General features: G+C 45.0%; 1 protein-coding gene and 1 long non-coding RNA gene across 32 annotated transcripts in view; both read left to right on the top strand.

Moving 5' to 3' along the window:
• Window positions 1-5211, top strand: part of PTK2 (protein tyrosine kinase 2) — a 352445-nt gene extending 347234 nt beyond the window's left edge. For all 31 annotated transcript variants that reach the window (XM_064384640.1, XM_064384638.1, XM_064384629.1 and 28 more), the window contains one exon: window positions 3932-5211. In XM_064384640.1, coding sequence (XP_064240710.1) covers window positions 3932-4144 — 213 coding nt within the window. In that variant the 3' untranslated portion in view covers window positions 4145-5211. The remainder of the gene's footprint in view (window positions 1-3931) is intronic.
• Window positions 5212-6303: 1092 nt separating this feature from the next.
• LOC135278059 (uncharacterized) lies at window positions 6304-15264 on the top strand. The gene is made up of 2 exons (XR_010345642.1): window positions 6304-7450; window positions 14825-15264. It is a non-coding gene; the product is annotated as an uncharacterized LOC135278059 (long non-coding RNA).
• The last annotated feature ends 10062 nt before the right edge of the window (window positions 15265-25326 follow it).

Below are 25326 nucleotides of genomic sequence, written 5' to 3'. Positions count from 1 at the left end.
CAGCCTTTTTTTTTCTTTCATGAGATTGACCTTTTTGGGAAATATAGGCTCAGTTATTTTATAGAGTATTCTTAAAGTTCAGTTGAGGGATATTCTATAAAAATTTGTTTCTTACTGATGAGACTGAGGTTTTGTATCTCTAGTCAGGAATACGACCTAATTAATGTTGAATCCTTCTGAACATCATATTGAGAAAGACGCACCATGTCCAGGGGATGTTCCACTTGATGAACTGGACATTGACTTCTGATGGATGGTTGGATACAACTCCTGTTGGTGATTCCTTTGTAAATGGCATTGATTCACGTGCATAAACCTTTTAACTCATTTTTGAAAAGGCTTCTCTGACTGGTGCCATAGCGTAACTTCACATTCCCAGCCAAATGGGGTTCTCTCGCTTCACTGGGCTCTGATTGCTTTCCATGACAAGCTCAATTTTGCCCCAAAGTGGCAAAGTTCCATATACCAGAGGCAAGAAAATGGTGTCCTAACAAGTGGATATTTTAGCGGGACTGTTTGTCAACACCAATTCTAGCTGATAAAGCCTAAAGTAATCTCTCCATCTCCCTTAATTTTAATACACAGATTGCTCTCCTGTATACATTTTTTTTTAATTATTAATTTTTTTTTTTTTTTTGAGACAGAGTCTCTGTCACCCAGGCTGTAATGTAGTGACTCCATCACAGGTCACTATAACCTCCATCTCCTGAGCTCAAGTGATTCTCCTGCTTCAGCCTCCTAAGTAGCTGGAATTACAGTTATATACCACCATACCTACTTAATTCTTTTTTTTTTTTTTTTTTTTTGTAGAGACAGGGTCTTACTGTGTTGCTCAAGCTGGTCTCAAATTCCTGCCTCAGGCCATCCTCGTCCCTCGGCCTCCCAAAGTGCTGGGGTTACAGGCATGAGCTACCACACCTGGCCTTGAATTATTTTTGAAAAGAAGGGCCTGTCTTTGATCCTGCATCTGCCTTTTACTGCTCTCACGTCTCCTCCTGTCCCCATCATACTTGTTGAAAGAGCAGTCCATCCCCAGCTGGGCCAGCTCCTCACATGGCAGCTACATTCAGCCCCAGCTCAGAGCATTCCAGTGCCCCAGCTCTTTGGGAATCTCTCTGCTGTAACTGCTCTTCAAGGCCTCCAGAAGCCTCCTAATTACCAGAGCCCCTGCTTTCCCCTTAGTCCTAACTCCCCTTTGAGACCTCCTGCTTTTTTGGCCCAGAGCTTCCTCACTAACTCGTCTCCTGCTAAGACCTCTGCTCAGGCTCTTATTCCCTGCCACCCTTGAGTGTGGTTATCTCCCAAGGTACTACCCACTTGTTGTATTAAAAAATACTTTTTCAGGCCAGGCGCAGTGGCTCACGCCTGTAATCCCAGCACTTTGGGAGGCCGAGGCGGGTGGATCACAAGGTCAAGAGATCGAGACCATCCTGGTCAACATGGTGAAACCCCGTCTCTACTAAAAATACAAAAAATTAGCTGGGCATGGTGGCACGTGCCTGTAATCCAAGCTATTCAGGAGGCTGAGGCAGGAGAATTGCCTGAACCCAGGAGGCGGAGGTTGCAGTGAGCCGAGATCGCACCATTGCACTCCAGCCTGGGTAACAAGAGCGAAACTCCATCTCAAAAAAATATATATATACTTTTTCACCAGGCGCGGTGGCTCACGCCTGTAATACCAGCACTTTGGGAAGCTGAGGAAGGCGGGTCATGAAGTAAAGAGATCGAGACCATCCTGGCCAACATGGTGAAACCCCATCTCTACTAAAAATACAAAAATTAGCTGGGTGTGGTGGCACGTGCCTATAGTCTCAGCTACTCGGGAGGCTGAGGCAGGAGAATTGCTTGAACCCGGGAGGCAGAGGTTGCAGTGAGCCGAGATCGCGCCACTGCACTCCAGCCTGGCGCCTGGCGACAGAGCAAGACTCTGTCTCAAAAAAAAAAAAAAAATACTTTTTCACTTTGGTAGTTCTTCTCGTTCTCATAGATTCAAGTATTTGATGCTTCCCAAATCTGTGTTAATTTAGTAGAATCCCTCCCTGAGCTCTGATCTCCAATTGTGTGCCATTGGCAGAACAATCTGCTTTCCTTGTTTGCTTCCATGGTCAGTGACACCACCATGCACTTGCGTGTCTGCTTCCAGCAGTTCCCCACCCCCTACACACACATACAAACAACCACACACCTTTCATCTCTCATCAGGTCTCAGATTGGTCCTCTTCACCTGCACATCCACCATCACCTCTTCTCTGAAGATGGCCTCTTAGGTGGTTTATCTGCCTCTTGTCTTCCCCTGCCTCTCCATTCAGCCTCCACACTGCCACCAGAGCCATCTTTCTAGAATATCTCTCTAGATTTTGTCATTCTCCTTCCTAAAGATTTCTTACGCCTCCCCATTGCCAAGTTCTGCCAAATAAACATCAACTTTGTGTGGCTTATAATGTGTTTCACAGTTGAAGACAGCCTACTTTTACAGTCTACGCTAAATTCAAATTCTCCTTATGAAGTCTTTCTGATCCTCTGGGACAGAATGCATTGCTGTCTTACCTGTGTGCACTTTTACTATGTGATTTATTCCAGTGTATTATAGGGTTCTGGGTATGCTTTTCCCACTCTACACTATGAGTAAAACCAGATCTTCCTTCTCATGTCCACACCAAGTGTCTTGTACATAATAGGTCCTCCATAAGTGATAAAAGAGCAAATGGATACATCATCATTGGTTGAAGAAACAGATAAGAAGGGTCGTGAGACTTTCCCATGCAAAGCATTCCAATCCTGTAGACTGCTTCTACCATTGCTGCCCTGACTCTGTGTGTGTGTGGGTGTGTGGGGGTGTGTGTGTGTGTGTGCGCACACATGCACATAACAGGCTCTGGCTCTGTCACCCAGGCTGGAGTGCAATGGCACAATCTTGACTCACTACAACCTCCATCTTCCAGGCTCAAGCCATCCTCCCCGCTCAGCCTCTTGAGTAGCTGGGAATACAGGCGCACACCACCATACCCAGCTAACTTTTTGTATTATTTTGTAGAGATGGAGTTTTGCCATGTTACCCAGGCTAGTCTTAAACCTTTGAGCTCAATCCATCTGCCCAGCTCAGCCTCCCAAAGTGCTGAGATTTTACAGGAGTGAGCCACTGTGCCCTGCCACCATCCTTAAAGCATTTTTTACATAGCCAGGGAAGGTCTTGAGATACGAGTTAGCATAGTAGAAGGCACAAGACCAGAAGTCAGGATGGAGACTTTTGTCCTGGCTTGGCTCTGTGGCCTTCAGCATATCCTATGTATCTCAGTTGTCCACTCTCTGATGTGAGAGTGTTTGGAATAGATGATCTCTGAGGTTCTGTCAGATTCTGTGGTTCTATTATGAAACAAAAGCCCTGCCAGTCACTGAGATTAGTCTAAACAGTGAGCACAAATGGAGACTAAGTCAGTCATGCTGTCAGGGAAGGCTTTGAATGGAAGCTACAAGACACTGAATCTGCATGTGTGAGTGGACATGCACACACAGGCACACTGTAATGGCCAAATTTCTAAAGTAAGTAAAAAATTTAAATTAAAAAAATGATGTCAAGTTGAATGATACAAAAAAAATTTCTTTTTAATGTGTGAATGCAGTGTGGGAAGTTAAATTTAAAAAAAATTTGATGACTGATTTTTACATTGTGTTGCTTCTAAGGAAGATTTAAAAAGTTTTCTTCTCATGGAGGCACCAAAAGAAAGGCTTGTAAGAATTCCCTGAAAAGTTCACTGGTGCATGGCTAGTGGCTTGTGCCTGTGTTCCCAGCTACTGGGAAGACTGAGGCAGGAGGATTGCTTTGAGCCCAAGAGTTTGAGGGAAGCTTAGACAACATAGTGAGAACCTCTCTCTAAAGAAGAAAAAAAAATTCATTGGAAACAGTTCTCCTGACCTATCTCTTGTCTTTCAGATTGAGATGGCACAGAAACTGTTGAACTCTGACCTGGGTGAGCTCATCAATAAGATGAAACTGGCCCAGCAGTATGTCATGACCAGCCTCCAGCAAGAGTACAAAAAGCAAATGCTGACTGCTGCTCACGCCCTGGCTGTGGATGCCAAAAACCTACTCGATGTCATTGACCAAGCAAGACTGAAAATGCTTGGGCAGACGAGACCACACTGAGCCTCCCCTGGGAGCATGTCTTGCTACCCTCTTTTGAAGATGTTCTCTAGCCTTCCACCAGCAGTGAGGAATTAACCCTGTGTCCTCGGTCGCCAGCACTTACAGCTCCAACTTTTTTGAATGACCATCTGGTTGAAAATCTTTCTCATATAAGTGTAACCACACTTTGATTTGGGTTCATTTTTTGTTTTGTTTATTTTCAATCATGATCCTCAGAAAAGTCCGGGATCCAAAATGTGGCATTTTCTAAGAATCAAAATTGTACGTAAGCTTTTAAGCATCATGAAGAACAGTTTCCGTTCACATTAAGATACGTTTGAATGGGGATGGCCAAGGGGTGACATCTTAATTCCTAAACTACCTTAGCTGCATAGTGGAAGAGGAGAGCATGCAGTAAAGAATTCCAGGAAACCCAAGAGGCTGAGAATTCTTCTGTCTACCATAGAATTATTATCCAGACTGGAATTTTTGTTTGTTAGAACACCCTTCAGTTGCAATATGCTAATCCCATTTTACAAAGAAAGAATATAAAAGCTATATTTTGAAGACTTGAGTTATTTCAGAAAAACACTACAGCCCTTTTTATCTTACCTGCCTTTTACGTTCGTGTGGATATGTGAAGCATTTGGTCGGGAACTAGCTGTAGAACACAACTAAAAACTCTTGTCTTTTTTCACAGAATAATGTGCCAGTTTTTTGTAGCAATGTTATTTCTCTTGGAAGCAGAAATGCTTTATACCATAGCACCTCCCAACTGCAATGAGGAGAAGTTCTGGAACCATCCCCTTTTTCCATTTTTATATAATTTATAAAGAAAGATTAAAGCCATGTTGACTATTTTACAGCCACTGGAGTTAACTAACCCTTCCTTGTATCTGTCTTCCCAGGAGAGAATGAAGCAAAACAGGAATTTGGTTTTCTTTTGATGTCCAATTACACCATCCATTCTGTTAATTTTGAAAAAATATACCCTCCCTTTAGTTTGTTGGGGGATATAAATTATTCTCAGGAAGAATATAATGAACTGTACAGTTACTTTGACCTATTAAAAAGGTGTTACCAGTAAAGTTCTTGTTGTAATAGCCTTTCTTTTGGTTGGCTTTCTTCAGATGGCTTTTTTTAGGTGACTTGTCAGATAAGATAACATACACAGGGGAGCTCCCAGTAATTATCAGGAAGCCTCTCACTATTAGTTTCTTTTTTTTTTTTTTTAATCTTCTAAAGAAGTCAAGGATGTTACCACAGAAGGGTAGCCTGGGGTAAGTTAACCTTTTCATTCCATCGTCACCTATTAAATGCAGAGCTCAGGATGGAAGTAGCAGTGCTCTTCGATGAAAGAACTCCCTTGGCAAGGTCTCAGTATTGCACTCACTTAGAGTCAATGTGCAATTCACCTGTCAAGGGAATTGTTAGCATCTCCCAGGCTCACCCTAGTCTTGCTAGAATCTCTGAGCCACAGAGCAGAGAGCAAATAGAATTGGGATCTCTAGCACTAGGGACTCAGAAGCTCCAAAGGGAGGGATTTGAGAGAATTTTTTCCAGGTAAATACATACTCTTGTGTACAAAAGTAAATATCAAGGCAATGTCATCCTTATGAGTTTTTTTCTAATTTTTAGCACTCTTGGGTCTCTTACATTTCCATTTCCTCGTGTTTGAAGTGGTGATTGTGAGGGTTAGCTAAGTCCAATGTAAATGGTAAAGTGCTCTACATACCTTGTAAGGGACTTTGATGTCAGACCTGTCCAGTGCACTCTCAGAGGTTTAGGAGCATCTGCCGCCTCCACCAGTAGCACTCACACCAAGCTGACACCCAAACTGTTTGCAGACATTGCCAAAGATCCCCGGGGGAAGGAAGGACAGAATCCCTCCACGTTGAGAACCAGTGTTTGAGAGTAAGAGTTTACCTGCAGTTAATATACGTTGCCTCATGGTCTAGCTTCTCAGGAGCACCTATAATTGTGGGTAAGTGGGCTGAGCATGGTGGCTCACGCCTGTAATCCCAGCACTTTGGAAGGCCGAGGGGTTTGGGTGACAAGACCATCCTGGCCAACATGGTGAAACCCCACCTCTACTAAAAATATAAAAAATTAGCTGGGGATGGTGGCTCTTGCCTGTAGTCCCAGCTACTCCAGGAGGCTGAGGCAGGAGAATTGCTTGAATCTGGGAGGTGGAGGTTGTAGTGAGCTGAGATTGCGCCACTGCACTCCAGCTTGGCAACAGAGCAAGACTCCATCTCAAAAATAATTGCAGGTGAGTTTCACACCTTCCTATAAACCAAATAAAAGTTTGATTTTGAGAGCAGGTAGAAAGACAAGACGTTTCATCAGCGCATGGGCTGGAAGTCACAGGTCAAGCACAGCTACCAGACTTGAGCAGAGGCAGTTTACATCCCATAGTGTGTGATGGCTTAGTGGCCTGAAGGGCTGTCAGGACCATAAGGTGACTTCCATTACAAAACAAATTGGGAAATTTCAAATCTAAAGACCCAGAGAGGCCGGGGCAGTGGCTCACGCCTGTAATCCTAGCACTTTGGGAGACCAAGGTGGGTGGATCACCTGAGGTCAGGAGTTCAAGACCAGCCTGGCCATCATGGTGAAACCCCATCTTTATAAAAAATAATAATAATAAAATAAAAATTTAATAAAAAAAAGACCCAGAGAAAAGTTCCTTTGAAACTGAGTTTTCAAATTACTCAGCTTCGTTATACTACCTTGCTAATAGCTGCCTAATGAGACAAACCTTACATGCAGCACCTGAAAGCCTGTCCAAGTTAGCTGGGGGAAGTGTTCACAGTCTCATTTTTCTCCTATTTTTATTTTACATTATTAAAGAGTAGGTAGAGAAAAGGGCACATAAATATAGAGCTTACTGAACTTTTCCCGAAGGAGTCCCCTCTTGTAACTATACCCAGGGTCAGAGAATAGTAACATCACCCCAGAAGTCCTGGGACTCCCTCCAGCACTGCTCCCCCAGAAGGGTAATCGCCAGCCTGCTTTTCTGTTACCAACTTGAGTAGGATTTAACTTAGAGCCGTTGAATAAACAGCTCAATTTTTTTCGAATGTTATATCCAGCTAGTGATGAGTGCAAGGAAGATGAGAAAGAGCCAGCACTTGGGAAGCACCCTCATGCCTCTTCAGGGCAGTTCCTGGTTTCTCCTCTGTAACTTCTGAACAGAAAGTTCACTTGTTGATGAATGGGACATTTGGGTGGTTTCCAGGTTTTGGCTATTAGAAATAAAACAGGGAACAGTGTTTCCATTTCTCCTGGGCAAGTAAACTATGAGTGAAAGTTCTGGAACATCTGGTAAGTGTATGCTTAACTTTATTAAAAACTGCCAAACTGGTTTCCAGTGAGGGTGTACCATTTTCATAGATGGACATTCCAGTTGCTCCACATTCTCAGCAATGCTTGGTATTGTTATTTGTTTATATCCTCCATATCTAATGTGGTTGAGCAGTTTTGTTTTGTTTTGTTTTTTTTCTGTACTTAGCCATTTATATATGTTTTGGGAAGTATCTGCTCAGATATTTTGCATTTTTAAGAAAACTAGGCTGTTTATCATTTTGTTATGGAGTAATTGGTGTTCCTTACACATTCTGGTTATTCTTACACAGTCTTTGATCAGATACTTGTTTTCCAGGTATTTTCTCTTATCCTGGGGCTTGATTATTCATTTTCTTAACTGTACCTTTCTGTATTTTTAGCTGAAAAATTGGCAGAGGGGTTATTATGATTGGGATTTTATTGAGCTTATAGATTCGTTTGGGGAGGATAGACATCTTAGAAGTTTAGCCTTCAGAAAAATGAACTTCTTTTTAAAAAAGAAGATCTTGGCCAGGCACAGTTGCTCATGCCGGTAATCCCAGCACTTTGGGAGGCGGAGGCAGGTGAATCACCTGAGGTCAGGTCAGGAGTTCAAGACCAGCCTGGCCAAAATAGTGAACCCTATGTACTAAAAATACAGAAATTAGCTGGGTGTGGTAGCATGCGCCTGTAGTCCCAGCTACTCGGGAGGCTGAGGCAGGAGAATCACCTGAACCCAGGAGGCAGAGGTTGCAGTAAGCCAAGATCAGGCCACTACACTCCAGCCTGGATGATAGCAAGACTCTATCTCAAAGGTAATAAAATAAAAATAAGATCTTTAGTCAAGTGTGGTGGTGTGTGCCTGTAGTCCCAGCTATTCTGGAGGCTAAAGTGAGAGGATCACTTGAGCCCAGGAGGTTGAGGCTGCAGTGAACTGTGATCACTCTACTGCACTCCAGCCTGGGCTACAGAGTGAGATACTATCTCTAAAAAAAAAAAAAAAAAAAAAGTACTGCTTCAGCAGGTCAGGGTCAATAAATTAAAAAAAAAAAAAATACTGCTTGCTTTGGCAGCACATATACTAAAATTGGAACAATACAGAAAAAATTAGCTTTTAAATTTTTTTTTTTATTATAGCTCATTACAGCCTCCGCCTCCCAGGTTCAAGCAATTCTCCCACCTCAGGCTCCCGAGTAGCTGGGATTACAGGTGCACACCACCACGCCCAGCTAATTTTTTTTGTATTTTTAGTGGAGATGAGGGTCTCACCATGTTGGCCAGGCTGGTCTCAAACTCCTAAACTCAAGTAATCCGCCCACCTTGGCCTCCCAAAGTGCTGGAATTACAGGTGTGAGCCACCTCGCCCAGCCAAAAAAAATTTTAAAGGCCAGGTGCGGTGGCTTAACGACTGTAATGTCAGGACTTTAGGAGGCCTTTAGGAGGAAGGCATATCACCTGAGGTCAGGAGTTCGAGACCACCCTGGCCAACATAGTGAAACCCTGTCTCTACTAAAAATAGAAAAGTTAGCTAGCTGGGCATGGTGGACCTTTGCCTCCCAGGTTCAAGTGATTCTCCTGCCTCAGCTTCTGAAGTAGCTGGGATTATAAGAAACCGTAACCACCCCAGCTAAATTTTGTAATTTTAGTAGAGACAGGGTTTCACCATGTTGGCCAGGCCGGTCTCGAACTCCGGACCTCAGATGATCTGCCTACCTCCACCTCCCAAAGTACTGGAATTATAGGCATGAGCCACCACACCTGGCCTCAGTCAACTGTCTAAATGAAAGGGATCCTTAAAACCTTTTGAAGACACTACCAGTTTACATTTTTTTAATAACTCATGACCAGAAAGTTGATCGTTAAGGTTACAGTTACCCTTTTTTTATTTAAAAAAAAATTTTTTTTTTTTTGGAGAGAGTCTTGCTGTGTCGCCAGGCGCCAGGCTGGAGTGCAGTGGCGCGATCTCGGCTCGCTGCAACCTCCACCTCCCAGGTTCAGGCAATTCTCCTACCTCAGCCCACTGAGTAGCTGGGACTACAGGCGTGCGCCACCACGCCCAGCTAATATTTGTATTTTTAGTAGAGATGAGGTTTCACCATATTGGCCAGGATGGTCTCAATCTCTTGACCTTGTGATCCGCCCACCTCGGCCTCCCAAAGTGCTGGGATTACAGGCTTGAGCCACCCTGCTTGGCCTATTTAAAAATTTTATAGGCCGGGCGCGGTGGCTCAAGCCTGTAATCCCAGCACTTTGGGAGGCCGAGGCGGGTGGATCACGAGGTCAAGAGATCGAGACCATCCTGGTCAACATTGTGAAACCCCGTCTCTACTAATACAAAAAAATTAGCTGGGCATGGTGGCGCGTGCCTGTAATCCCAGCTACTCAGGAAGCTGAGGCAGGAGAATTGCCTGAACCCAGGAGGCGGAGGTTGCGGTGAGCCGAGATCGCGCCATTGCACTCCAGCCTGGGTAACGAGAGCGAAACTCCGTCTCAAAAAAAAAAAAAAAAAAAATTTTATAGAGAAGGTGGTTATGCTTGAAATATGAGCACTGCACTTTTATTCATAATGTAATTATGACATTTATATATGCATGTTTAATACTAGAATATACTACCTTTCAACCAGAGGATTTTAAAATGTAAGGCAATGGCATGGTGGCTCATGCCTATAATCCCAGCACTTTGGGAGGCCGAGGTGGGTGGATCACAAGGTCAAGAGATCAAGACCATCCTGGGCAACAGGACAAAACCCAATCTCTACTGAAAATACAAAAATTAGCCAGGCATGGTGGCGCGCACCTGTAATCCCAACTACTAGTGGGGGCTGAGGAGAATTGCTTGAACCTGGAGGCAGAGGTTGCAGTTAGCCAAGATCACTCCACTACACTCCAGCCTGGGCAACAGAGCAAGACAAGGTCTCCAAAAAAAAGTAAAGTAAATGTTGATACTTTCTCTCCCCCCTTTAAAAACAACTGGAAATCACCTTATTCAAAAGGAGTTCATTAAAAGATTGAGTCCCCAGTGACTGATTTTTTGAACCCTCTTACTTGCCAGCCCAGGTCACTGAGTATAATTTACAGCTTAGCTCTGTAAGAGTTTTGACTTGTGTTCAAAGTCTTAAGACCCATAATTTCACATAAGCTCTTAACTATTGCTAGAAACAAGTCGAGAAGCTTGACTGAATCCAAAAGGCTTTACAGGGTCAGTTGCCAATTTCCTCTGGAGGTTGGCCAACCCCATTTCTTTGTATCTTTGTGCTACTGATTAAGCCCTGCTGGAATGCAGTCAGCTTGCACAACAGTAAGGATCTGTTGGCAAGGGTTATAGATTTTATGTGCTTATTTAAATGCTGCTTTGAATTGTAAGGAGTCTTTTTTACGTTAGGGACATCTTTAAAAATAACTTTTGCCCCTGCCTGTGACCAGGGATTATACACTACAGCTAATGTGCACCAAGGATTCAATACTAGTTCAGGCCAGGCACAGTGGCTACATGTGTAATTTCAACACTTTAGGAGGCCAAGTGTGGCAGATACCTGAGATCAGGAGTTCTAGACCAGCCTGGCCAACATGGCAAAACCCATATCTACCAAAAATACAAAAATTAGCCAGGCATGGTGGTGGGCGCCTGTAGTCCCAGCTACTTAGGAGGCTTGAGGTAGGAGAATCACTTGAACCTGGGAGGTGGAGGTTGCAGTAAGCCGAGATCATGCCACTGTACTCAAGCCTGGGCAACAGAGCGAGACTCCATCTCAAAGAAAAAGCCAGGTGTGGTGGTGTATGCCTGTGGTCCCAGCTATGTGGGAGGCTGAAGTGAGAGGATCACTTGAGCCCCAGAGTTGGAGGCTGCAGTGAGCCGTGATTGTGCCATTGCACTTAAGCCTGGGTGACAAAGCAAGACCCTGTCTCAAAAAACAACCACGGTATATTATATCAGGAGTCATACAGTACAGTACACCACAGATTGTTCACCAGGTAACTGCACCAGAGATTCAGTATCACAGTTTATTATATACTGGGGTTATACATTGCAACTGACTATGTACCATGGGTTGCACACTACAAAGTGTGGGAGTCAAGGGGTAGAGACTGTTCTAGCCTGTTAAGGTCAAAGTTCCATAACAAAATGAGAAGCTGTAGGTAATGCCTTAGGCCTGGAAGGAAGTATGGATTTGGCCGTAGTAGGAGTGGAGATAGGCTGAGGTTCGGATGAGAGGAGGTAGGCAGGTCATGGGAAGACCCATGTTTGGTGTTTCTGTGGTCCACTGAAATATACAGGACACTGTCAGCAGCAGCATCTAGTTCAACTCATACCACCTGAGTGGAACAATGCTTATCCCTGGTTCACAGGTAAAGAAACAGTTGCACAGTAATCTGACAGCCACGTGATTAGTAGGTGCCAGAACTGGGTTGGAAGCTGGGTCTGCCTCATGCTTAGGACTGTAACATAACCACTAGGCCAAATGCCTCTCCCAAATTTTCCCCAGGGATGAAGACCCCACAAATTACATTTTGAAATTATCTGATACCTGACAATATCAGAATTGCCATATTTGGTTGAGTTTCGCATCCACACAACACAGTAAAATCAAAGCTCAATGCCAAAGTAAAAAGGCATTGGTGAAGTGCCTTAAAGGTCTTTTGTCCCGAAGGTCTAACCCTTTGCAGATGCCTGGACACTCAAATAATGAGTCCGTAGGGCTCTGATCTCCACCTAAAGTGACACGTCCTTTGTCCTTTGGTTGTCCCTCATGTTCTCTCAATGACAACAGCTAATACTGAGTTCTCATGTGCCAGGCACTGTCCTCAGTTCTAATAGTGACCCTCTAAGGCAGGAGGGCTTAATGTCTTCACTTGTAAATGGGAGTTTGGGAGTCTAAATCCTTAGGTCACCTTGGCGCTGGACCCAGCCTCCAGGTGTCCTGGCCTTCAGGCTTTGACCAGGTTTAGCAATGACCAGGTGTAGCCATAATGAGGAGGGCTGTGCATCTTGTTTAAAACTTTTGAATCACACCTGGCTTTAAGTTATTATCTTTCTGCAAACAAACAGGCTGGGCATGGTGGCTGACACCTGTAATCTCAGCTATTTGAGAGGCTGAGGCAGAAGGATCACTTCAGGCCAGGAGTTTGAAACCAGCCTGGACAGCATAGCAAGACCTTGTTCCTACTAAAAACTAAAAAATTAAGTGGGTATGGTAGTGCATGTGTGCAGTCCCAGATACTCAGGAGGCTAAGGCAGAAGGATTGCTTGAGCCCAGGAATTCAAGTTTACAGTGAGTTATCATACAAATATTTTTAATATTTATAAAGATTAAAATGATAAAAATTATAATGATAAATCTCAATGCCTCAGCCTCTCAAGTAGCTGGGATTACAGGAGTCAGCCACCATGTCCAGCCTGTTTGGGTGACAGAGCAAGACCCTGTCTCTAAAAATATTTTTAAAAAATGACACAAATATATATACACTATTTTTTTGCACTCAAAATGACTCTGTTCCAATGAAATACACTTTCTCCTTTAAAAAAAAAAAGTGAGGCTCTCCTGTGAAGAGTAATTGTTTCTTAAGCAGTGTGTGACTTAGTGTTTCTTTACATTCATAAGAAAATCTGGCCATGATATTTAACAACATGGAGTTACTTCTGATTTTTATATTTGCTTCTCATTTAATCCCTAAAGCCAGAAAAATCATTATACATACTCACATTTACCAAATGAATATCATGGTTTCTATCATACTCCTTGCTTCGTAACTTATTTCTGTAAGCACACGTTATATTGTATTATTATAAATTATGTTAAAGTGGATACAGTATGATTGATTTGCTTGCTCTTGTAACATGGTAAAATGGATACATTAATTATAGCCTTATCATTTTAATCTTTACTTGACTGCATTTAGTAATCTATCTTACAAATACATTCTTTATTTCTCGGTGGCTTCTATAATAATCCTGGAAATGTGTATTAGCACATTTATTTGAATTGAAAAATGAAGTCACCTGACAGAAAGTGAGTCTATTTGGCTTTCTTGTTTGACAAAGGGGACTGGCTCTGCAAATCAGATATTAGATGCCATATTTTTCCATAAGCTAAATATATAGTTAAAAGTTTAATAAAAATGTATTCATATTTAAAGAAGTAATAAAACTTTTATTTAAAAAACACTTTATTGCAGCTGGGTGTGCTGGCTCAACCGTGTAATCCCAGCACTTTGGGAGGCCAAGGCAGGCAGATCAGTTGAGGTCAGGAGTTCCAGACCAGCCTGGCCAACATGGCGAAATCTCATCTCTACTAAAAATATAAAAGTTAGCTGGGTGTGGTGGCAGGCACCTGTAGTCCCAGCTACTTGGGAGGCTGAGGCAGGAGAATCGCTTGAACCTGAGAGATGGAGGTTGCAGTGAGTGGACATCACTCAACTCCACTCCAGCCTAGATGACAGAGCAAGACTCTGTCTCAAAAAAGAAAAAATTTTTATTGGCAAAGTTATAAATGAATTAACAATATTTTTATGTTTCTCAAACCTTTCTGAATATATTAGGTTAAACTCGATCCTTTTATATTAGCATATCAGCCTCAGAAATTTTTTTTTTTTTTTTTTGAGATGGAGTTTCGCTCGTTACCCAGGCTGGAGTGCAATGGCACGATCTTGGCTCACCGCAACCTCCGCCTCCTGGGTTCAGGCAATTCTCCTGCCTCAGCCTCCTGAGTAGCTGGGATTACAGACATGCGCCACCATGCCCAGCTAATTTTTTTTTTTTTTTTTTTTTTTGTATTTTTAGTAGAGACGGGGTTTCATCATGTTGACCAGGATGGTCTCAATCTCTTGACCTCGTGATCCACCCACTTCGGCCTCCCAAAGTGCTGGGATTACAGGCGTGAGCCACCGCGCCCGGCCCAGAAATTTTTTTTAATTGAAGTACATGTACATACAGTGAAATGCACAGTTGAATGAATTTTAACAAGTGTATACCTGTGTAACCATCACGCGAAATGAGATACAGAACATACTGCTGGAGAGTCCCCAGCCTGTAGGCAAACGCTGTTCTGATTTCCATCAACATAGATTAGTTTTTGCCTGTTCTTGAATTCATATCAATTGAGCATACAGCGTGTGCTTTTTTGTGTCTAGCTTCTTTCACTTAACACAATGTTTTTGGGATGCATCCATGTTGTATGTATAATTTTTAAAATTACTGAATGGCATTCTATTGTGTACATACACTACATTTGTTTATCATTCTCCTATTGACAGACAGCTGTTGTTTACAGCTTGGGGCTTAATGAATAAAGTGGCTGTAAACATTTGCATAATACAAGTCTTTTTGGGGTAGGTATGTTTTCATTTCTCCTCTCTCTTTTTATTTTTGAGACAGGGTCTCACTCTGTCACCCAGGCTGGAGTGCAGTGGCACAATCAGAGCTCAATGCAGTCATGAACTACTGGCATCAAGGTATCCTCCTGTCTCGGCCTCTCAAAATGTTGGGATTACAGGTGTGAGCCACTACAACTGGCTGTTTGCTTTCGTGAAGGTCTGTTCAAGTCTTTTGACTATTTTTTAAAATTATTTATTTATTTATTGAGACAGGGTTTCAATCTGTCGCCCAGGCTGGAGTGCAATAACGCAGTCTCAGCTCACTGCAGCCTCCACTTCCTGGGCTCAGGTGATCCTCCCACCTCTGCCTCCCCAGTAGCTGGCTCTGCAGGCATGCACCACCACATTTGGCTAATTTTTGTATTTTTTGTAGAGATGCAGTCTCACCATGTCACCCAGGCTATTACTCATCTTTTTTTATTTTTTTTGAGACAAAGTCTCTCTCTTATCACCCAGGCTGGAGTGCAGTGGCATGATCTCGGCTCACTGCAACCTCTGCCTCCCAGGTTCAAGCGATTCTTGTGCCTCAGCCTCCCAAGTAGCTGGAATTACAGGCTCCTGCCACCAGGCCTGGCAAATTTTTTTGTATTTTTAGTAGAGATGGTATTTCACCATGTTGGTCAGGCTGGTCTCAAACTCCTGACCTCAGGTAATCCACCTACCTTAGCCTCCCAAAATGCTAGGATTACAGGTGTAAGCCACCCCGCCCAGCTTTATTACTCATTTTAAAAAAATTTATTAATTTATTTTACAGAGAGTCTCACTGTGTTGTCCAGGCTAGTCTTGAACTGCTGAGCTCAAACAATCCTCTTACTTCAGCTTCCCAAGTAACTGGGATTATAGGCATGAGCCACTGTATGTAGCCTTTTGCTGGTTTTTAAAAATCAAGTTGTTTATTATTGCTTTGTAGTCATTATATATTCTGGATATAAGTCCTTTGTCAGCTGTATGTATTGCAAATATTCTCTCTCAGTCTGTGGCTTGTCTTTTTAATTTTATTTATTTATTTTTTTAAAGATGAAGTCTCCCTCTGTTGGCCAGGCTGGAGTACAGTGGCGTGATCTCGGCTCACTGCAACCTCCAGCTCCTGGGTTCAAGCAGTTCTCCTGCATCAGCCTCCTGAGTAGCTAGGATTACAGGCACCCACCACCATGACCAGATAATTTTTGTATTTTTAGGAAAGATGGGGTTTCATCATGTTGGCCAGGATGGTCTTGATCTCTTGACCTTGTGATCCACCCACTTCAGCCTCCCAAAGTGCTGAGATTACAGGTGTGAGCCACCATGCCTGGCCAATATTATTATTTTTTTAAGTTTGGTTTTTTCTTTGTTTTTGAGATGGAGTCTCACTCTGTCACCCAGACTGAAGTACAGTGGCATGATCTCAGCTTACTGCAACCTCCACCTCCCTGGTTCAAGCAGTTCTCCTGCCTCAGCCTCCTGAGTAGCTGGGATTACAGGCGTGCACCACTGCATCTGGCTAATGTTTTTGTATTTTTAGTAGAGATGGGGTTTCACCATGTTGGCCAGACTGGCACTAACTCGTGACCCCAGGCAATCTGCCCACCTCGGACTCCCAAAGTGCTAGAATTACAGGCGTGAGCCACCACGCCCGGCCTTAACTTTGATTTTTTTTTTTTTTTTGAAGCAGGGTGCTGCTCTGTCACCTAGGTTGGAACACAGTGGGGCAATCTCGGCTCACTGCAGCTTCGACCTCCTAAGCTCAAGCAATCCTCCTACCTCAGCCTCCCGAGTAACTGGGACTACAGGTGTATGCCAAGCCCAGCTAATTTTTATATTTTTTATAGAGACAAGGTTTTGCCAAGTAAGTAGCCCAGGCCGGTATTGAACTCCTGGGCTCAAGCAATCCTCCTGCCTGGGCCTCCCAAAGTGCTGGGATTATAGGCATGGCCCACTGTGCGCCGCCATATTAGTTTTATATTTAGGTCTGTGATTTATCTTGAATTAGTGTGAGGGATGTAAGGTGGATGTTGAAGTTCATTATTTTCCATAGGGAAATCCAATTATTCCAGCACCATTTGTTGAAAAAAATCTTTGTCCATTGTCTTGCCTTGGTAGCTTGGTCAAAAATCTATTGACCAGAGAAATCCAAACTACTGGGGAAAGGGAGGGCCCACTGAGAACCATCCCAGCAACCTGACCACAGCTGGTCTTCCCTGGACACCGTGAACCACACTGTCCACACTGTCTTCACTCCCACCAACAAGATGATCACGGAAGAGCATGAGGTGGCTGCCCCACAACCCTGCTCCCCTGACATCCACTGTGATCCACAGCCACAGCGAGACCTCCACGTCCAACCGTGTCGTCTGGTCCCCGTTCAACACCCTCTTCACGAACTCCTGCTGCCTGGACTTCAGAGCGTTCGCCTACTCCGTGAAGTCTAGGGGCAGGAAGACGGCTGGCGACCTGACCAGGGCCCAGGCCTATGCCTCCACCGCCAAGTGCCTGAACATCTGGGCTCTGATTCTGGGCATCATCGCAGCCATTCTGCTGATCATCATCCCAGTATTGATCTTGCAAGTCTATGGATAGATCAAGAGGCATCATCCAGGCCAGGAGCTCTGCCCATAACCTGTTTCCCACGTGCTCCACCTTCCATTCCTCACCCTGCCCCAAGCCGAGCCCTGACAGTGCTTTATCCTCACACACTTTTCTACAATGGCGTTCAATAAAGTGCACGTGTTTCAAAAAAAGAAATCTATTGACCATTTGTGTGGATTTATTTCTAGACTTGCTATTCTGTTCCCCTATTCAACTCATGTATTCTTCTGTCTACCTTACATTGTCTTGATTATTTAGCTTTATAATGACTCTTGAAATCAAGTATATTCATGAAATTAGCTATTGCAAATCATCCATTTTGTTATTTTTTTCCAAGATATTTTACTTTTTACCTTCTAAGTCACTTGCAGTTATGTTTACATTTTGGCACCAATTTGTCAGCCTCCATGTTTTAAAAGGTACCTTGGGATTTTGACTCAGCTTTTGCTGTGTAGCAACACGCGTTCCCTTCGCTCCACCTCTGTGCATTAGCTGGTGGTTGGCTGATGCAGCTGCATGTGGCTGAGAGGCTCTGCCTCCAGATGAACCTGGCTCCAGATTCCCTCAGGAACCAGGCTGAGGAGGATGCAGGGAGGAAGTTTTCTCTAGGCCACCTGGCTGGGACCAACTCTGCCACCAGATGGGCACCTGCACATCAGCCTCTGAAGGCCACCCTGTTGACCAACGATAGTCACGTGGCTGAGCTCAGCGCCACTGGGGTGAGATCACTGCAGGGGCCCAGAGGGCCACGACCTTTGGACGGTGACCTCATCCACCACACCGTTCTGCAGACACCCGGACTAGATGAGGGTCACAAATGATCCTTTTGAAAGCCAGGCGACTTCAGTCGTAGCTTCCATCACCCTGAGGCAGGACAGCCGAGTTACCAGCTACGGGTCGGGCGGAGACCACCACGTGAGTTTTGGAGGATAGCCTGGGAGGGGTCAGAGCACTGAGCCACTGTAAAAGCATTTCCTTCCATTCTCAGCTACTCCTCATGGGATGGACGCCACTGTAAGCACTGCCATTCACAAACAAGGGGAACGCGAAAAGAATCGTTGAAGAGCCCTCGGTCCAGCAACGGGGCCATCCGGCCCTTCCTCAGTCTGGGAATTAAGAAAGATCTACTTTTCCCCTTAAGAGATGTACTTTCCTTTCTTCTGTGTTAGAAGAAGAAGAAGAAAAAAAGAGACGTATTTCCCACAAACATGTCTGACTAATGAGTTACTACCTTCATGACTAATAATTCATGGCTAATTATTATTATTCTAACTTTGTAACATATTTGTGTTTGATTAGTTGTGTTCCGACAAGTGTAATGATAAATAAACCCAAAAGAATTTTTTCTAACACTCAGTCTCACAGGAAATAAAAATTTAAGATTTCCATTTATACATACCTTTTTGTTGTACAGAAGTATAGCAGAATCAGTAAGATTTTCAAACATAAAAATATTTCCTTAGGATACACATATGTGAAAGAGCTAAAGTGGAAAGTGGGTTCTGTGAGGAAAAGAACACTGTGAAATACAAAAGAAGAGGTGGGTGGCTCACGTTCAGTCAGCCCTCCATGTCCTCAGAGTCAACCGTGTATGGAAAATGCAGTCAGGCCTATGATGGTGGTCTCTGGACTGAAGGCATACAGACGTTTTGCTCGTTATTTTCTAAACAATACAGTATAATTACTTACTACATGGCATTTACATTTTGTTAGATATTAGAAGTAATCTAGGCCAGAGGGAGTGGCCCACGCCTGTAATCCCAGCACTTTGGGAGGCCGAGGTGGGCGGATCACGAGGTCCAGAGATTGAGACCATCCTGGCCAACATGGTAAAACCCTGTCTCTACTAAAAATACAAAAATCAGCTGGGCGTGGTGGCGTGTGCCTGTAATCCCAGCTACTTGGGAGACTGAGGCAGGAGAATCGCTTGAACCCGGGAGGCAGAGGTTGCAGTGAGGCGAGATCGCACTGCTGCACTCCAGCCTGAGTGACAGAGCGAGACTCCGTCTCAAAAAAAATAAAGAGGATGTGGGTGGGCTACATGCACACACTGCACCATTTTACATCAGGGACTTGAGCTGTGCACTTTAGTGTCCATCAGGAGTCCTGGAACCAATCCCCCACAGACATAGAGGGACAACTACACTGTTTTGAATGGATTATATAGGATATCAAATCGATACGGTATTTTTCTGTTCCATCTGGTTACATTTTTAAAAGTGATATGACAGTTTTATTTTGAAGTGTCAATATTTACAATGTTCCAGAAGTTGTATTCTCTGTAACTATCTAAACCTTACATAATATTTTAGGTGTCAACTTAATGTGTAAGGGGGGTAAAAAAATGTTTAAAATGACATTTGGGGGTGTGTAAGCAAAACTGTTTGAAGAAAGTCAAATGCATTCCGTGAACCGTGGAGTCAGAAGAAACCGGGAGATGGGCTGCAGACTCCCTGGTGTGATCATGCACTGTACCTGCCAGGACCACCCTGCTGGGTTTCAAGCTCGGCTGTGGGATCGCTCTGCCTCAGTTTCTCATCATAGGATGAGGGTGAGTGCTCTGGGGCTTGAATGAGTAAATGCTCATGCAGTGCCTAGAACAGGTTCTTGGGCCAGGGAAGTGCACTGTGCCAGTGTCTGCCTTTTTATGGAAATGCATCTCTTAGGAGGCAGTGCAGGATCCCATGGACTATTAGGTAATCTTCCCATGGACCCATGCCTCGTTCTGCTGCTTCAAGAAACACAGAACAAGACTCTTCCCTTCTCTATATGTGAGCCCAGTAAGAGTATATTGGCCGGGCGCAGTGGCTCACGCCTGTAATCCCAGCACTTTGGGAGGCCAAGGTGGGCAGATCACGAGGTCAGGAGATCGAGACCATTCTGGCCAACATGGTGAAACCCTGTCTCTGCTAAAATACAAAAAATTAGTCAGGCATGGTGGCATGCACCTGTAATCCCAGCTACTCAGGAGGCTGGGGCAGCGGAATCACTTGAGCCCAGGGGGCAGGGGAATCACTTGAGCCCGGGAGACAGAGGTTGCAGTGAGCCGAGATCATGCCACTGCACACTCCAGACTGGTGATAGAGCAAGACTCCATCTCAAAAAGATAAAAAGAGTGGGCTGCTATAACAAAATACCATAGACTGGGTGGCTTACGAGCAACAGAAATTTCTCATAGTTCTGGAGCCTGCAAATTCCAAGCCCAAGGCATCTGCAGATTCATTCAGTGTCTGGTGACAGCCTTCTTCCTGGTCCACAGATGACAGCTTCTCCCTGTATCCTCATATGGCAGAAGGGGCAAGGCAGTTCTCTGAGGCCTCTTTTTCAATTTTTATTCCTTTTAGAAATAGAATCTTGTACTGTTACCCAGGCTGGAGTGCAGTGGCATAATTATAGCTTATTATAACCTTGAACTCCTGGGCTCAAGAGATCCTCCCACCTCAGCATCCCAAGTAGCTGAAACTACAGGTGCACACCACTGCAATGGGCTAATTTTTTTTCCCCCAAGATGGAGTCTCCCTCTGTCTCCCAGGCTGGAATGCAGTGGCACAATCTTGGCTCACTGCAATCTCTGCCTCCTGGGTTCAAGCAATTCTCTTGCCTCAGCCCCACATAGCTGAGATTACAGGCCCGCACCACCACGCCGGTGGTTTTTTGTATTTTTAGTAGAGACATGGTTTCACCATGTTGGCCAGGCTGGTCTCAAACTCCCGACCTCAGGTGATCTGCCCCCCCCCCCCCCCAACCTCCCAAAGTGCTGGGATTACAGGCGTGAGCCACCACACCCGGTCGGCTAATTATCTTTTTTAAGACAGAGTCTTGGCTGTGCATAGTGGCTTATGCCTGTAATCCCAGCATCTGGGAGGCTGAGGCAGGTGGATCACTTGAGGCCAGGAGTTTGAGACCAACCGAGGCAACATGGTGAAACCCATCTCTACTAAAAATACAAAAATTAGCCAGGTGTGGTGGTGCACTCAGGTATGTGGGAGGCTGAGACATGAGAATTGCTTGAACCCAGGAGGCAGAGGTTGCAGTGAGCCAAGATTGCACCACTGCACTCCAGTCTGGGTGACAGAGGGAGAATATGTCTTAAAAAAAAAAAAAGATAGAGACTCAAATTGTTGCCCAGGCTGGTCTCAAACTCCTGTCCTCAAGCGATTCTCCCACCTTGGCCTCTTGAGTAGCTGGGATTACAGGTGCCAGCCACTGCACCAGGCAAAGAGGGCCTCTTATCTATTTTTTTGAGAAAGGGTCTTGCTCTGTCACCCAGGCTCGGGTGCAATGGCAGGATCTCAGCTTACTGCAACCTCTGCCTCCTAGGCCCAAGCAATTCTCCCACCTCAGTCTCCTGAGTAGCTGGGAGTATAGATGTGTGCCACCATGGCTGGCTAATTTTTGTATTTTTTGTAGAGATGGGGTCTTGCCATGTTGGTCAGGCTGGCCCTAAACTCCTCAGCTCAAATGATCCACTAACAGGGCCTCTTTTATAAGGGCACTAATCTCAATTGTGAGGGCTCCCTCCTCATGATCTAGTCACCTCCTAAGGGCCCCACCTAATACCATCACCTTTCATGTTAAGATTTCAACATATGCACTTTGTGGTGGGAAACAAACATTTAGATGATGGCAAAAAAGTTTTAACTTTTTTCTTTTCTTTTTTCTAGTTTTTTTTGAGACGGTCTCACTCTGTTGGCCAGGCTGAAGTACAGCGGCGTGATCACAGCTCACTGCTGCCTTCACCTCCTGTTCAAGCCATCCTCCTGCCTCAGCCTCCCAATTAGCTGAGACTACAGGTACGTGCCTCTGTGCCCAGCCCCATTCTATCTAAATTTTATTTTTAGGCCAGGGCTGGTGGCTCATGCCTGTATTCCCAGCACTTTGGGAGGCCAAGGCGTGTGTGGATCACCTGAGGCCGGGCATTTGAGACCAGCCTGGCCATCACAGCACAACCCCGTTGCTACTAAAAATACAAAAATTAGTCAGGCATGGTTGTGCATGCCTGTAATCCCAGCTACGTGGGAGGCCGAGGCATGAGAATAGCTCAAACCTGGGAGGTGGAAGTTGCTATAAGCCAAGATTGTGCCATTGCACTCCAGCCTAGGTGACAGGGTAAGACTCTGCCTCAAAAATAAATAAATTTTTATTTTTAATTGTCATTAGTAAATAGAGTTATGGTTAATTTAAAAATATTGGTCTGATAGCCAAAGACTTTGCTAAACAATGTATCAGTATATTATTTCAAAGAAACATGACACTAGATAAGAATGATAGTATAAAGGAGTCATGGAAAGCTAAAAATTTACACTTGTTTACATCATTAAATGCTTGGCTTCTCTGATAATTTTTACTTAATGTTTCTCCCTATATGAAAGATAGGTTTTGTGTTTTTTGTTTTATTTTTTTTGAGACAGGGTCTTGCTCTGTCATCCAGACTGGAGCGCAGTGGCACGATCACAGCTCACTGCAGCCTCTACCTCCCTGAGCGCCTCAGCCTCCTGAGTAGCTGGGATTATAAGCACACCACCATGACCCACTAATTTTGTATTTTTTTTGAGATGGAGTCCCATTCTGTTGCTCAGACTGTTCTTCAACTGTGCTCAAGTGATCTGCCCACCACAGCCTCCTAAAGTGCTGGGATTATAGGTGTAAGCCACCATGCTTAGTGAAAGATAGCTTTTATTTATCTCTTTTAACTCCAGAAAATGCTACAAGCTGGATACACCACATCCACACAAATCTCCCAAGGACTTTGGAGAAGATGCCTTTGGATGAATTTGTAACTCTCGACCTTAAACAATTTGGGGCGGCATCTGGGATGCACTCTGGGTGGTCCTCACACCATGCTTAGAAGCACTAGCTGTCCTCTGGCTGGGACACTGGAAGGCAAGGGTGCCCACACCTCATAGGTGAGACACCATCCTTTGAAGAGGAGCTGGATTCAGACTTAAATTTAGGGGGCTCAAGGGAGGTGTGCCAGACTAAAAGGCAGAGATCAATGCCTGCCTGAAGAAAATGCAATCTCAAAAGAAAAAAGAAAAAAAACAAGACAAAAAAAAATGCAGTTAGGCCGGGCGCGGTGGCTCACGCCTGTAACCCCAGCGCTTCGAGAGGCCGAGGCGGGTGGCTCACGCCTGTGACCCCAGTGCTTCGAGAGGCCAAGGTGGGTGGCTCACGCCTGTGACCCCAGCGCTTCGAGAGGCCAAGGCGGGTGGCTCACGCCTGTGGCCCCAGCGCTTCAAGAGGCCAAGGCAGGTGGCTCACGCCTGTAATCCCAGCGCTTCGAGAGGCGGGTCACGCCTGTAACCCCAGCGCTTCGAGAGGCCGAGGCAGGTGGGTCACCTGAGGTCAGGAGCTCAAGACCAGCCTGGCCAACATGGTGAAACCCCATCTCTACTAAAAATACAAAAATTAGCCAGGCATCTTGGCGGACACCTATAATCCCAGCTACTTGGGAGGCCGAGGCAGGAGAATCCCTTGAACCCGGGACGCCGAGACTGCAGCGAGGCTGAGCCCAGGTCGCACCACTGCACTTCAGCCTGGGAGACAGAGCAAGGCACTGTCTCCAAAAAACCAAACAAAAACCAACCAAACAAACAAAAAACCAGGACAGTTTCAGAGAAACTGGAGAGGAAACAAGGGACCAAAATGAAGCAGCTCTCGTCTAGAGACGGTTACCTTTTGCTTCTCTTCTCTTTTTTTTTTTAAAGATGGGGTTTCACCACGATGGCCAGGCTGGTCTTGAAATCCTGACCTCAGGTGATCCACCCACCTCGGCCTCCCAAAGTGCTAGGATTACAGGCGTGAGCCACCGCGCCCGGCCTGAGACGGTTACCTAAAAAGCAGAAGATGTGGCTGTATTCAGACGTGCTTACCAGTCAAGGGGCCACCACATGCAGGCCCCTCACCCCATCCTGCCAAGGGGGCCAGGCTGGCAGGCCCAGTGGGGGGATGGCATTGGCAGGTGTTAACAAGGTGATCATGCCTGTTTTTGTATGTTTCTGAAACAGGGTCTTACTCTGTCATCAAGGCTGGAATGCCATGGCACAATCACAGCTCACTGCAGCCTCGACCTCCTGGGCTCAAGCAGTCCTCCCACCTCAGCTTCCTGAGTAGCTGGACTACAGGTATGTGCCACCATGTTTGGCTAATTTTTTATTTTTTATTTTTATTTTTATTTGGAGACGGAGTTTCGCTCTTGTTACCCAGGCTGGAGTGCAATGGCGCAATCTCGGCTCACCGCAACCTCCGCCTCCTGGGTTCAGGAAATTCTCCTGCCTCAGCCTCCTGAGTAGCTGGGATTACAGGCATGCGCCACCATGCCCAGCTAATTTTTTGTATTTTTAGTAGAGACGGGGTTTCACCATGTTGACCAGGATGGTCTCGATCTCTTGACCTCGTGATCCACCCGCCTCGGCCTCCCAAAGTGCTGGGATTACAGGCGTGAGCCACCGTGCCCGGCCTAATTTTTTATTTTTATTTTGTAGAGATGGGGTCTCTCTATGTTGTCCAGGCTGGTCTGGAACTCCTGGCCTCAAGCAGTCTTCTCACCTCGGCCTCCCAAAGCACTGAGACTTCTGCCACAAACCAGTGCATATGGCCTGCTTAGTTTTTTTTTTTTTTTCTTCTTATTTTCAAGCAGCATAAGAAAATGCTTAGTTTTTAATTAAAACAAACCACCAACCTGGGCAGAGTCTCACACCCGGAGTCCCAGCACTTTGTGGGGCTGAGGCCGGTGGACTGCTTGAGCCCAGGAATTTGAAACCAACCTGGGCAATATGGTGAAACACCATCTCTGCAAAAATTACAAAAATTAGCCGGGCCTGGTGGCATACTCCTGTAGTCCTAGCAACTTGAGAGGCTGAGCGAAGAGGATCACTTGAGCCCAGGAGGTCGAGGAGGCTGCAGTGAGCTATGAGTGTACTACTGCACTCCAGCATG

This window comes from Aotus nancymaae, unplaced genomic scaffold (assembly GCF_030222135.1).
Source record: "Aotus nancymaae isolate 86718 unplaced genomic scaffold, 86718_ANA_hifiasm-v0.15.2.pri h1tg000036l, whole genome shotgun sequence".
In the NCBI taxonomy this organism is placed as follows: Eukaryota; Metazoa; Chordata; class Mammalia; order Primates; family Aotidae; genus Aotus; species Aotus nancymaae.
Note: the sequence above shows the minus strand (reverse complement) of the source record. Positions and strands in the feature narration are given on the sequence as shown.